This window comes from Lactuca saligna, chromosome 5, assembly GCF_052625555.1.
Source record: "Lactuca saligna cultivar CGN05327 chromosome 5, ASM5262555v1, whole genome shotgun sequence".
NCBI classification, from domain to species: domain Eukaryota; kingdom Viridiplantae; phylum Streptophyta; class Magnoliopsida; order Asterales; family Asteraceae; genus Lactuca; species Lactuca saligna.
Genome location: NC_136421.1, coordinates 15,709,690 through 15,724,341, shown reverse-complemented (window position 1 = coordinate 15,724,341; position 14,652 = coordinate 15,709,690). Strand labels below are relative to the sequence as shown.

Below are 14,652 nucleotides of genomic sequence, written 5' to 3'. Positions count from 1 at the left end.
GAAGCTACAAGGAACAAAAAAAAAACATATCAAAATACAAACCCAAACACTTATCTTTACATGCTCTTACCTTGATCGGGATTTGGATCTGTTGGGTTTTACTTTGTTGTTGAAGATTTAGAATAAGAACCCAAACATAGATCTAGCATACGATTAGAATAATCTTTGATTGACAGTAAACAATATGAAACACAAAAATGTCATATATTAAAATAAATAAATAAATAAATAAAAAACTTTGATTGAATCGATAGATTATAGTGAGAGAAAGCCTTCAAAATTTCCTATCAACAACACTAAGAGACGATGGTGTGGTAGTACAAAACATTTCCTGACACGAAAGAGGTGAGTGTGATTATTTCACTCATATTCTTAGTGCATAATTAACCCTCAGTAGAAGATTCTACACTTTCTGACTTCATAGATCGGTTACCATGGAAAGAAGAACTCGAAAAAGGGGGTAGAAGACGATTGAAGAGAGAATCAATTCAAAAAACGCCCCTATCCCGAAAACAGATATTGTGCTACCAAATGCCATGATAGAGCGAGCAACTTAAGGTCAGAAGTTTCCATAACTCAGAGTAATAGGTGAAATAAAAGTAGAAACACAAAGACTAAGAAGATGCTCATGGTGGATATTAGCCACCAGGAGTTCCATCAGACCTGTTATGGACATGCAGGCAAATATATAACATGCTTTGATTGATGGTACTACCCCTGTGTTAAAATCTATAAGGCTTCTTCTGCAAACTAAATAACAGACCAGAGAAGAACAACTTGAGTTGGCAGGTATAAAAATACAACAATAACCATTTTTTATATACCTTAAATATCTTTTGAACCAAATCTCGTGAAACCCCTTCTCTTTGCTTTGACTCCCCTCCCCCTGGGTCTTCAAAGATATTTAGAAGATCAAGTTTTCCCTATTTGGAAAAAATATTTTGAACTTTTATGTCAGATATTAAACAAAATAATTCGAATGAGGAGATCTTAAGAAGTCTATAGAAGATCCATGTGGTACGGGGGAGGCACATTAAAGTATTAAAACCAAGGTTCTAAATGGCGTGGCGGTAAGGTCAAGCCTCAAGCTTAACGAGCCATGGCGAGCCATGGCGTTTTTCAAGGCGTGATGTAAGGCGGCGATTTTGTATTAATTTAAAATTATATTACCACATAAATATAAATTTATATTAAATATAACTACTTTTTAGAAGTGTTAGATCAATAACTAATAACAAAAAGTTAACAAAAACCACAATACTTGTATCTTCGATTTGAAAAGACATAACAGAGAGTAAAAAACTGTGTCTCAAACGAAAAAACATGTGCCATAACACGCCATAACGCGCCATGGCGCGCCATATCATGCCTTGTCATGCGTCACGCCTAACAACAACGTTATGAAGCTTTTCGTAACGGCGAAGCCACGCCTCACGCCATGGCGCGCCTTGGCGCGCGCCTTTTAGAACACTGATTGAAACCACACCTATTATTGCTTTATGCTTCAAAATACGTATGAACCATAACAGTAAAACAAAAACAAAGTTAAGCCCGTGATATAAAACAATAATAAGGAAATACAAAAATCAAAAACCAAATCTTAGTGCTCAATTTTGAACCAAAGAAGTTGAAGGTGGCACAGTTAGTGGATGAAGATGGGGATGATGGTGGCTGAGATTGGTGGTACCGGTGGTGACTTGCAGTGATTAGTTTGTAGACAAGGGGTAGTAGGCGTGGCTGAGTATGGAGATGATTGGTGGTTGCTGATGATCATGATGCAATCTCCTGGTGGTTGCTTGTGACAACCGTCAAATTTCGGTCAAGTCAAAGTCAACTAAAGTCAGCAAGTCAAACCGTTTGACTCAATTTGTCCGTGAGTACTAAAATTTACACTATGAAACTTCTACATAACTTCTATTCTAATGAGAAATCATAAAGCAAAAAGTGCGAACATCTAGATCTCCTTAACCTAAAACTGTAGTACGTGGCGAGCCAAACCGATAAAACAATGATGCATACTCATTGGGAGTGTGTAAGATCCTTAAACAAGGCTTAACAGGGTTTATGAACCATGCATTGCGATGCCGGACACTCACAATTGTCACACATGGATCCTCTCTCAATCGTTTTCACTCTATCTCTCTCTATGTCAAATCTCTCCCAAATCTCTCCAAGTATGTGAAATCTCTCTCAAATATCTCTCTGTATTAGAAATCTCTCCAAGAATGTCGAATCTCTCCCAAATCCCTCTAAGTATGTGAAATCTCTCTCAAATATCTCTCTGTATTAGAAATCTCTCCAAGAATGTCGAATCTCTCCCAAATCCCTCTAAGTATGTGAAATCTCTCTCAAATATCTCTCTGTATGAGAAATCTCTCCAAGAATGTCAAATCTCTCCCAAATCTCTCCAAGCATGTGAAATCTCTCTCAAATATCTCTCTGTATGATAAATCTCTCCAAGAATGTCAAATCTCTCCCAAATCTCTCCAAGTATGTGAAAACTCTCGCAAATATCTCTGTGTATGAGAAATCTCTCCAAGAATGTCAAATCTCTCCCAAATCTCTCCAAGCATGTGAAATCTCTCTCAAATATCTCTCTGTATGATAAATCTCTCCAAGAATGTCAAATCTTTCCCAAATCTCTCCAAGTATGTGAAAACTCTCGCAAATATCTCTGTGTATGAGAAATCTCTCCAAGAATGTCAAATCTCTCCCAAATCTCTCCAAGTGTGAGAAATCTCTCCCAAATCTCTCTCAAAAGTTTCTCATAACTTTTTGGAATCATTCGGGTCATTCCGACCCTTAACCGGGTCAAAAACGGCTTAAAACGGGGTAAAAACGAGAAAACGGGACCTTAGGAACCGAAACCCTTCTTAAGGAGCCGAAGCTCCTTAAGGCCGAGACTAGGAACCAAAAAGGCCCCAGGACCGAACAGAGCCTCTGTTGGCTGTGGCACGCGAGGACCGAGCCTCTACCTCTGTTCGCTTCTCGCACTCTCTGTTCGCCTTCCGCCTCTCTGTCGCTTCTTCACTCTCTGTCTCTACCCGCCTCTCTGTCTCTGCTCTCTCTTCCTTCCTCTCGGTCTCTGCTCCTTCTCTCCTCTCTGTCTCTTCTCTTCTATCGGTCTCTCTTCTCCTCTCTCGGTTCCCTCTCTCTCCTTTTTCCCCTCTCGGTTCCTACTCTCCCTCTTCTTCCCTCTCGGTTTCTACCCTCCCTCCTCTCGGTTTCAGCATCAGAAGGCCGAACCTCGGCCAGAATTCGGAAAATTGTCACTTTTAGCCCATTTTTGATATTTTTAACATTTTAAGCCCGTTTTTCGTGATTTTAAAGCGGGATTTTCTCCAGAAATTATATTTTAAGATAATAAACTCTAAATATTCATAATTTAAACATATTTTGATGAAAATCATTATCTAAATAATAAAAATCAAATGGGTGAATTATTAAAGGTGGAGTGTTGACTTTGCCTTATCCAATGTCACAAGCAACCACCCCACACCCACTTTTTGACTAACCACACCTCCCCACCTTACCTAGGTCACTTCAATGTCCCTTACACTCAATTTACACTCATTCCCACATTTTTAGAGATGGAACAAACATCCTCTCTCCTTATTTCTCTCATTTGCCCTCATTTCACTAAGTATCAAACACCACTTTTCTCTCAAACTTTTCCCACTCCAATTTCGAGATTCAAGGCTGATTTTCATGTGTTTTTCCACTCTTAGTAAGTATAATTCATCCTCCTTATGATTATTTCACTTCATTCTACTCAAATCATGAATATCTTACACAAACTCCATCATATTAGCGTTAGAGCTTCGAATCTTCAAGTGATTCTTCAAGTGTTCTTGGGTTGAACACTTCTCTTCTTCAACACTTATCTACTAAAATCACTCAAGGTGAGTTCATACCCCTACATTTTCATGTTTTCTCAAGTTTTCAGAGGGGGGGGGGGGGGGGAATACAAGTTAAAACACTAAGAACATAACTAAATGTTTTCTAACAGCCTTCATCAGAAAAGTTCAACTCCATTCACGGACTGTTTTGGGAATCTTAAACATTTTTGTTTTCAAAACTGTACAAGGTGCAAATAGTTCAAGTTTTTAGCTTTAAAATGATTACTTGCACATCTCCATACGATTTTTCTACAATTTATGGTGATTTTTACAAAACTGTCTATCATTTCAAACAACAATCCGGACCAGTCTGTGATTATGGACTTTTTCACCCAAGTTGGAGGTCATTAAAAATCGTGATAAAAATTATGAGTAAACTAGACACATTTTGTGAACTCTCAGAATTTACGGATCTAGTTTTCGACTTCGTATGATTTTTCTATGATTTTTCCAAAACAGGGCAGAATGGCTAAATTTAGCCAACAGCATGTAAATATCATAACACTTTGTAATATGTTGAGCAAAGTGTATAATCATAAGTTCTAATTATTGAATGTGTTTCTTTGTTAGTTTATCATCATGAACTGAAACTAAGTCATTCATAATAAATATTATTCATTCATTTTAGAACACGTATATTAAACTATAAAAAGTATAGTTTGATAAATTCATAACACTAATACATTTCCATAAAAGAGTTCATACATATTACATACATTTTAGATAAATTATAATAGGTATAGTTTATGATACATCACTCAACACACTCGTACAAAAAGGGTACATTCATACAAGAAAGATTTATATTCACACACATTTCACGTAAATTTGTTTACCTATAGTTTGAAAAATTCATAACACTAATACATTTCCATAAAAGAGTTCATACATATTACATACATTTTAGATAAACTATAATAGGTATAGTTTATGATACATCACTCAACACACTCGTACAAGAAGGGTACATTCATATAAGAAATATTTATATTCACACACATTTCATGTAAACTTGTTAACCTATATTGTGAGACTCTCTCTCTCTCTCTCTCCCTCTCTCTTTCTCTCTCTCTCTCTCCCCCCGTACGTCCGAGTGCGGGATATAATTCCTGGTAGTTATAATCAGAATCTCCTTGAGGGAGAACGTGATACTTGTATATAGATCTATATTGGGTTTGACACCTCACACCTTGCTGCTAGCTACAGTGGGACCTGCAGGTCTACGGGTGACAAATGTCATTTTATTTTTCGCGACGCCTGAGAACGTCGTGGCAGGTTCACATAGTCCTAGTATGATTATAGCGACTCACATAGGGATATAACAATCCATAAGTTTACGGGATTTTATTTTTAAAACCTAAATGAGTTTTATGTCGATTTAAAATCACTTTTTATCTCTATGAGTACAGATATTATTGTACACTTTTGGTTTTGGTAGTTACGACTACACATCATTTGAAACCACATTTATACTTTTAAGTATGGTCAATACTTGTTATTTCTCGGTCCTCTAATTTAGGACTACATATATATAAAGTATTAACGAACATGAGAACATACAGAAATTTCATTTAATTCAAACGCGTCCATGTCCATTTAAGCACATAACATTTTCTATTAATAAGAAAGGTTAATTATACATTTTGGTCTTCAGTCATAAGACTACATTACACAAATTTTAAAGAAAATATCGGATTTTCTGGATACATATTCTAACGCTTTTACAAGGAAAACGATTTACTTTTCGAACGAAATCTCTTATGAACTCACCAACCTTTGTGTTGACACTTTTCAAAACTACTTGTATTTTCAGGAATTCAGTGAAAACAGGAAATCAACAACGTTTTGAGGATGGGACGATAAATCGTCAAACAGTTCATTTTGTATTATAATGTAATTGATGTGAATCATGTAAACATGTGCTTTGATGTAACGTTTTCAATTATATTTGTGTTGGTTGTATTACTTTGAGCACTATTATACTCATTGTTGTGATACTCTACATGAAGTCCTCCACCCCCGGACGTTTCCGCCATCCTTGGTTTGGGGGTGTGACATTGCTGACGATAGTGATGTCGAGTCTAAAATTGTTGGAGGCGGTATTGCGTGGCGGTCGCGGTGGTGGATAGGGTTTGTGGAAGGAAGAGACTGCAGTGGTGTTAGCAAGGGTATTCGAATATGGCAGTAGCAAAGGAATACGGTGGTCGAAACACAAATATAAGGTAAGACAGATGGTCGTGACATAAGATAAAAGATGAAGGGTGGTGTTTGGACTCTGAATTTAGGATTAGAGAGGGAACGTATGCTTTTTTTTTTTTTTTTTTTGAATATGTTCAAATGATAAGAGAGCCAATGAGCAAGGTGTTAAAAGGGGGTGGTTGGGAACGCAAACGACATGCATCCGGTGAATAGGAGGTATGAGTTGATAAAGTTTAATTTTGTTCTTGAGACTCTTTGTTTATATTTTAGAAGTTGATCGTGTGACGTGTGAGTATATTTGTGTTTCTTTATGCTTTAAGAAATGTATTTTATATTTGAAAGGTGGTACATTTATTCTATTGGTTTAATCCAAATAACTTGGATTACCATTTATTCAATCTAAACCATTGAAATTAATTTTAAAGTCCAAAATCAAGCTCCTTGTTTTTAAGACTTTGGTCTTAAAAATCATGGATCTCACTATTATATATGTATTATAAAGTAGTATATATATATATATATATATATATATATATATATATATATATATATATATATATATATATATATATGTGTGTGTGTGTGGCTAAAGATACAAAACAATTACCTTTATAAATAAAGAAAATTATAGAAAATTGTCATATAAATGTAGAAAATGACATAAATAACCCTTTTACCATAGAGTTATAGAAATTAAACTTTAAATGGATAAAAAGATGTAGAAAAATGATCAAAATTACAATTTAAATGCATGAAATTATATAAGTTAACATTTTAATGTACAAGATTACAAAAATTATACTGTATATGCAAGAAAATACTGAAAGTACGCTTTATGCAATTTTTTTAATATATTTTTTGACTTATATTTCTTGACTTAAAGGTACAATGCTATTTTGTGCAGACATATGGCACGAATCAAAGACGATTCTTCTTTGAAATTCATTTTAGTTATACCCTAAAGAAATACTATGTTAATGCAAAATTATGGGAAGACTATAAGCCGAATGATCCATTACTCAAAGATTGGCTTACTTTAAAGCAAAAGTTGGCTGAGGTGAGTTGACGGGTAAACCCAATGATAGTAGATATAAATTCAAAGGGCAATATCATCATTTATCCACACCTGCAGCAAGCAAGAATAAAAGTAGGGTGTTATAGTACAACATTTGTTTTTACAAGTGACTATTTATAACTGTAGCATGTATTGTGTATTCGTAGGGAAGAATAATCAATACAACATCAGTTATTCCTATTTTATATCATGCGATGTACTTTCAAGTTTTTAAGGCTTTGTGCTTAAAAAAATTAAGTTTCATAGGTATATTGGTCACATAAGTGGCTGCAGCGATTGCAAAATTCAACAAAAGGGACAAAATGACATAATTGTCATTTTGGTTGTAACTACAACATGTGATATTTCTTTCATTTAGAACTGTTTGTTGGTATTATTTTTTCATTTAGAAGTGATTTAGCGAGTTACTAACGACGTTCTATCTGAGTGCATCATTCACATACTTAAGATGATTAAAAAACCAAGTCATGGTATTATTTCATTCAAAAGTGGTTGTTGATATCATTTTTTCATTAGAACTATTCAACCAAATACTAGGAGCATTCTATTTTATCGCTACCATATTACCTATCATAAGGTGTTTTAACAACACAATTCAACAAAAGGGGCAACAATTGCACTTAGTCCCCGATGTTTGCCTAACATCCGGCAAAACTAAATGCAAGCCAACATATGTAACGTCCTACTTTGTTTTTTTTTTCTAAATTGCCTATGAAAAATCAGGTCTTTTGGTTTAACCACAAGGTTAAACAATATAACGAATGTTTTAAATAAAAAAAACTAAAAAGAAATATGTAACTCGAAAGATCAATTGACCCACACCAAGACAACATATTTTCCGACTCATAGCGAAGCAAAAACACTTTCTCTACTTAAATAAGTAGAGTTATTTTATTTTTTTTTATTTTTTTTATTTTAACTAAGTAGAGTTATATATGGCACCCATAAAACTCAGACGGAAAAGCTTTAAAAGGTTTAATTTGTAGCTAACTTATTTAGTAAGGACCGGAAGTGCAAGCTGCCAAAAGTTCGCTAGTAAAAGCGGAGTTATTGGGAAAGAATCTGAAGAATCGGAATTGACAAAGACGTCGAATCAATTTATAGTCACCATCCCACTCTTTTGTTGTCCCAATGATCTTCTCTTCCTTCCTCACCAATTTTCTCTCTATTGATCGATCTGGTTATTAACTCTGCGTAGTTTGTTTGTGATTTGAATACGGAGCAAGAGGAATCGTGCATTGTTTTTTGTTGTTCACATACAATGGCGTCGACGACTACAGCGGCGAGGGAACACGTGAACGAAATCAGGAAGACGAAGTTCTCTATCGGCGGAAAGGCAAATCCGCTAACGGAGGATCTTCATCAGGCGGTTAAGAATCTGTCTGCCGAGCTTTACGCGAAGGACGTGCATTTTTTGATGGAACTTATACAGGTATATATTTGTTTCATTTCTTTGCTTTCTGTTATTATCTTAAAATAGTTCATGATGTTTTCGCATCACATTTTATGTTTCTGATCCGTAATTTCTCTCGGTAACTGCTAACGGTGGTTCATCGACCGTTTCCTTTTGGATTTTGAACCTGATCACTGGTCTGCTTTACTCCAATAGTCTTGGAAATATTTTTGTCGTTTTTGTAGTTTCTGAAAAAAATAAACTATGTGTTAACATGTTTAGATTTATGGTCTGTAAGTTTGACGATGACCGACGATGCTTCATGACTATAAGCTGTTATTTGGTTTAATGCTATTTCACAGAACGCTGAGGATAACGAGTATCCGGAAGGGGTTGTTCCATCCTTGGAATTCGTGATTACGTCAACCGACATAACAAACACCGGAGCTCCGGCGACGCTGTTAGTTTTCAACAACGAGAAAGGGTGTTCCGATAAGAACGTTGAGTCGATTTGTAGCGTGGGACGTTCTACTAAGAAAGGTCTCCGTAAGCGTGGTTACATTGGCGAAAAAGGTAACCTCTGTTTTTTATTTAATTTCTATACTCATAATTTTGTCACGTGCATGCCTTAAATCTAATCCAAAAGAATGGTGCAGACGCCCATCACGTTGACAATAGAGTCTACAATCTAATTTTTTATTTGAGTTGTTATTTAAATGGTAACATCTATATGTTATTAAAGAATGACTTTGCTTATTAAATTAATCGATCTAAAGTTTTCCACATAAAAAAAGAATTTGAAAATTAGTCAAATGTATGTCATGTTCAAGCTCTTGTGCTTTTACATGATGATGTTCGTGTTTTAAAGATTATGGATAAAGTAACTATTTTTTAAGGCTTATGTAGAAAAGATGTTGGTGTTTTTAACTTTAGAGACGTCAAACAATAAAGCTTGAACATTGATAGTGTGTTTTTAACAATAAAGTAACAATAACCTAAACTTTTTTCACCATGATTTACAGTTGAGTCTATTTTCATGTTATGAAAGAAGTTAATTTTGCACTGATGGTCTTGGAATGAATATTTGAACAAAAGATCATGGTGTTTCATGGTTAACAGTAGCTTAAGTGTCCTAAAATGAAAATATTGTAGCACTGTCTTGTGTTGTGACACATTTTTATTTAATTTGTCGCAGGAATTGGATTCAAAAGCGTGTTTTTGGTAACGACCCGGCCTTATATTTTCAGTAATGGTTATCAGATAAGGTTTAATGAAAAACACACCTCTGATAAAGTATATTGGGCGAGATGGAAAAGATGATGTATTTACTCCGGCCTCTGGTACAAACAAGCTTATGGCTGCAGATTCGGTTTGTATTTCCTGGTTGCATAACTGCAACACAGAGTTCAGAAACTCAATAGGTAATTTTTTTCTGCCTAAAGCCACACAAGAAGCCATACGATCATGTTCGCAGAAGTCAACACTAGTAAAATGGCTTAGAGATGAGATGAAAATTAAGTTTGTGAGAGTTTGTGAATACGCCAAGCTTGTTAGTCATTCACTCAACAATGACCACAAGCTGGTTGTTACTTATGCCCATTTCCTCCACAACTCTTTTAAAAAGGAGTATTTAGGGAAACATGAAGTTGAGGAACTGTGTATTGATATACCCATAGTTGATAACTATGGGAATGTTACTAAAATAAGAAGTGGAGTGCTTGTACCTGCGAAAGGAAGCAGATGGGTCGAGCTGATTGGTTCAAATCCATGGAGGCAGCATAATTATGTTGAGTTGGGTGAAGATTATACACGTGGTGGTTGTTATTTTGGTATGGTGACATCTGGTGAAGAGATTGTTTCGTTTCTTCAAAAATATGTTGGGGCTTCTGATGTTCCTTATCTATCTCCTCCCAATGCTGCTATTCCCACTCTCTCCTCTCCTCTAACTAAAAGAAACGCATTCTTGCTTTTAGAGTGGCTTCACAAGTTAAGGACATCAAGAGATGGTTTACCAGAAAGGTTTTTGTCATCCATAGAAAATGGCAGCTGGTTGAAGATTTCTTCGAGTGGCAATCCTGGCTACTGCCCGCCATCAGAGTCGTTCATGCTAAAGTCATCCATCGGGAATCTTTTACAGAATGGATCGGTGCTTGTTGATATCCCATTGGTTGATGAAAAGTTTTATGGTGTTGAGTTGAAGAACTATGAGGATGAGTTGAAAAAAATCGGTGTTAGGTTTCAAAATACAGAAGCCTGTGAATTTATTGGTAAGCGCCTCATGTCTCTTGCAGCCTCTTCACAGCTTACCAGAGACAATGTTTTTTCAATACTGAAATTCATTCAGTATCTTGGAGTGCATTATATCTCCACTCGGGAATTGATCGAAAGTATAAGAAAAGAAAAGTGGCTTAGGACATCTCGAGGTGTTACGACTCCTACCAATTGTGTTCTGTTCAGCCAGGAATGGAATGCTGCTTCACAGATAACTGATATTCCCTTCCTTGATCGTGATTATTATGGTTCAGAGATGCTTTCTTTCAAGAAAGAGCTTGATCTTCTTGGTGTAGGTGTGAAGTTCAACGGGAATTATCAGCTTGTTTCAGACAAACTCAAGTCCTCATATTCACTGACCTCTCTGTCATCTGAAGCTTTGTTACTCATATTAAACTGTATAAAAAATCTGTGATCATCCGATAAGCTTGTGCAAGCCATTAAAAACAATAAGTGCTTGAAGGCAAACTTGGGTTACAGTTTTACGGATGCCCATCTGAATGTTTCTTGTCAAACCCTGAATCTGAATGGGGTTGCCTTCTTAAGGTCTTCGGATCATTCCCTGTTCTTGATGAAAAGTTTTACGGGAGGTCTATCTTTTCTATGTCGAACGAATTAAAGAAAATAGGTGTGATGGTGGATTTTGAGGATGCCAGCAAAGAATTTACACGTACTTTCAAGCAGCAGGCTTCGATATCTTCAATCAAAAAAGAACATGTCCTTTCGTTTCTGCAATGTTATGGAAAGCTTAGGAAACTTAAAGTAAAGTTTCCTTCGGAGCTCAAGAAGTGCATACGAGAAGAGAAATGGCTAAAAACAAGACTTGGCGACTACAGATCGCCAAATGAGTGCATTCTTTTTGGCAAAGATTGGGAACCAGTTATTCCAATCTCCTTGCTTCCTTTCATTGATGACAGCAACAACTTTTATGGCATTGGGATCCATGACTATCATGCTGAGCTGAAGGATTTGGGTGTGGTTACAGATTTCAAAGATGGTGCCAAGTTTGTTGCTTCTCGTCTTTTCTTACCTCAAGATTGCAGTAGCCTGACTGCATTGAATGTTTTTGCCTTGCTTGATTCTGTCAAGAAACTGAAGGAGAGCAGAACAGATTTTCCTGATGGATTTCTAGAAAAAGTTTCTAAAAAGAGTTGGTTGAAAACGCATTTTGGCTACAGACGTCCTGATGAGTGCTTGCTTTTCAATTCTTTACATGATTCTTTCTTGAAGTGTAACGATGGTCCTTTTATTGATGAAGGATTCTATGGATCTCACATTGTATCTTACAAAGATGAGCTCAATGCTTTAGGAGTTACCAATGAAACTAACAAGGAATGCTAGTTGCTTGCTAGCTACCTCGAATGCCACTCAAACTTTGAAACAATTTCCCGAATCTATTATTTCTTGTCTACATACAAGTGGGTCCCTGTCGATGAAGAAAATAAAAGGATATGGATCCCAAAAGGAACTGAAAATGGAGAGTGGGTGACGCCTCAAGCTTGTGTTCTTCACGACAAAAACAATCTTTTTGGTGAACAGCTGATGGTTTTGGAAAATTGCAAATATAAGAACACAATTCTTGACTTCTTTGCCGAGACTTTCGATGCCAAAGTTCATCCCTCGGTTGAAGACTACTGTAAGCTCTGGAAGTCATGGGAAAGTTCAGAAGGGTGTCAAATCACACACAAAGAGTGTTGCGCCTTTTGGGAGTTTGTGGTGTGAAATTGGACCCCAGGAATGGAAGATACTTTCAAAAACAACTTATCCAAACTCCCTGTTTTGGATCCTGCTTCCAAGGTCATTTTTCTGTTGGACAAGTGTGACGTGTTCCTTGGTGATGATATTTTCTTGACTGATCTCTTTACAAAAACCTTCTCTCGTCCCATATTCGTATGGTTTCCTCAGCCAAGTCAGAAAACCCTAACCCGAACCAAGCTTGTGGAGATCTACACCAGACTTGGTGTTCGTACATTGTCTGAATCTGTAAAGAAAAACACATCTGATGTTGATCATGATGCATTCAAGCCGGTTGATTCAAAAGAAAAGATAATAAAAAAGGGGTTGTTAAAACTCATTTTGGGCTTTCTTGCTGATCCTAATCTGAAAATCGAGCCAAAGAAGAGACATGAATCTGCAGATCTTCGTGGAGGATCAAGAATATCTTACTTCCACCTTCTCATCTTAATTATAAGGTATGCGTCATATTTGTTGCTTCACATGCATTTATAATTATCTTCTTTCCTCATTTTGCTATTTGTTTGTATTTTCTAACATGTATTTGTATTTTTGCTTTCGTATGGCTATTTGTTTGTATTTTCTAACATGTATTTGTATTTTGCTTTCGTATTGCATGATAAACAAATAACTTTCTACCACTTGGTTGATGTGGATGCCAACTCAAGATGGTGTTATTTATTTATTTACATTTTGTGTTTTGGATGCAGGAGAAAACTTGATAAATCAGAGAGTTATGGCGGTGGAAGTTTGTTTAAAGTGGCAGAAACTTAAATGATGAAGCTTTTTTTTGGTATAGTATCTCTAGTTCCACAATCTCCAATATTTCCCTTATTTTACATTTCTAAGTTTGGTTTAATTGTTTTTAATGAATGTTATGGAACAAATGGTTATCTATGTTTGTAGTCTTTGACCTTTTTCAAACAAATCAAGTTTTATGTCACCCAAAAGTCGTTCATAAACATCAAGTATGACTGTATGGTTGTCTTTTTTTATCCTCGTAATATTGTCTATGGCCAATTGGCCATGATACCTAAATGTAAAAGCTCCCTAGTTCGAGGTAAGAGAGTTAAACTAAATGTAAAAGCTCCCCTAAAGTTGATACAAAACAATAATTGTTTGTCAGTTAAAAAAAATAAGTCTTATTCTCATCGTGAATAAGAGTGTTAAACATTGTAATATACAAAAATGTCAATCCAAAGTGAACTTTATATTAAAGTAGTGCTAGTTTTTGTAATATTGTAATATACAAAAAATATTTCATCTTTATACCAAACAAATGATTTTAAGGTCACATGGCTCTACCCAACATTTCATGGGCATGAATGTTGACATGGATGAAGGCATAGCATGACGACATAATGTTCACACCTCTCTGCCCGAGGGTATTTTCTTGGGGTGATTTGAGTTTTCTTGGAAATTTTTGTGAAATTTTGATAAGGAAAAAAATGGCAATGATTTGGGGTAAAAAGTTGAAAGGTTAAAAACTTAGCATGCAATATAGCTTAAGTTCGCCTCACAATGGGGTGGGTTTGAATCGAATTCAAACTCGTTTAACAAATTTCAAAATCGAATCCAAACTTGCTCCGTAACCTGCAGAGTTTTGAATAATTAAACACATTTGCTTATCCACCGAATCAACAAATATCCAAACCCGCCCCATAGTCTGTAGATTTTTTGAATAATCAAACAAAAATGTTTATTTAGAAAACACATTACATACTCGAGAACTTTCGATTGGAATTAAGTTCGCTATTATAGTATCTTCCAATTGATTTTTAAATGTTTTATACGGTGATAGAGAATAGCAATTGCAAACTTTCTTCTGGTTGACAATGAATTTGTTGATTTATAATTGAATTTAGTGATTGCTTGATGAAATATTAATGAAATGATACTTTGATTCTTGTAAATAGACCATCTAGAAGTTGACTCCAAAAATAGTTTGGCCTTTGGCTTTTCCCCTTGGGACTTTCGATTAAAATTAAAATTAAACTTTAGGCATGATAAAATATAGGCATTTATTTCTAAAATTTATACAAGGCGGGTTATAAACGGATCGAATGTGATGATTCATACCC

General features: G+C 35.6%; 1 protein-coding gene across 1 annotated transcript; it reads left to right on the top strand.

Annotated features, from left to right (window-relative positions):
• Positions 1-8,434: 8,434 nt before the first annotated feature.
• On the top strand, positions 8,435-12,178 carry LOC145045087 (uncharacterized). Its single transcript, XM_078993435.1, has 5 exons — positions 8,435-8,605; positions 8,929-9,139; positions 9,762-9,787; positions 9,861-11,235; positions 11,301-12,178. The coding sequence occupies exons 1-5, from the start codon at positions 8,435-8,437 to the stop codon at positions 12,176-12,178; spliced, it is 2,661 nt and encodes an 886-aa protein (XP_078849561.1).
• Positions 12,179-14,652: the final 2,474 nt, after the last annotated feature.

Excerpts from the sequence above, each read along its gene's own strand:
- LOC145045087 (XM_078993435.1), top strand. The coding sequence starts at position 8,435 with ATGGCGTCGACGACTACAGCGGCGAGGGAACACGTGAACGAAATCAGG. Across the intron at positions 9,788-9,860 it reads GATTCAAAAGCGTGTTTTTG|TATATTGGGCGAGATGGAAA; the intron begins GTAACGACCCGG and ends CCTCTGATAAAG. Across the intron at positions 11,236-11,300 it reads TTTGTTACTCATATTAAACT|GCAAACTTGGGTTACAGTTT; the intron begins GTATAAAAAATC and ends AAGTGCTTGAAG.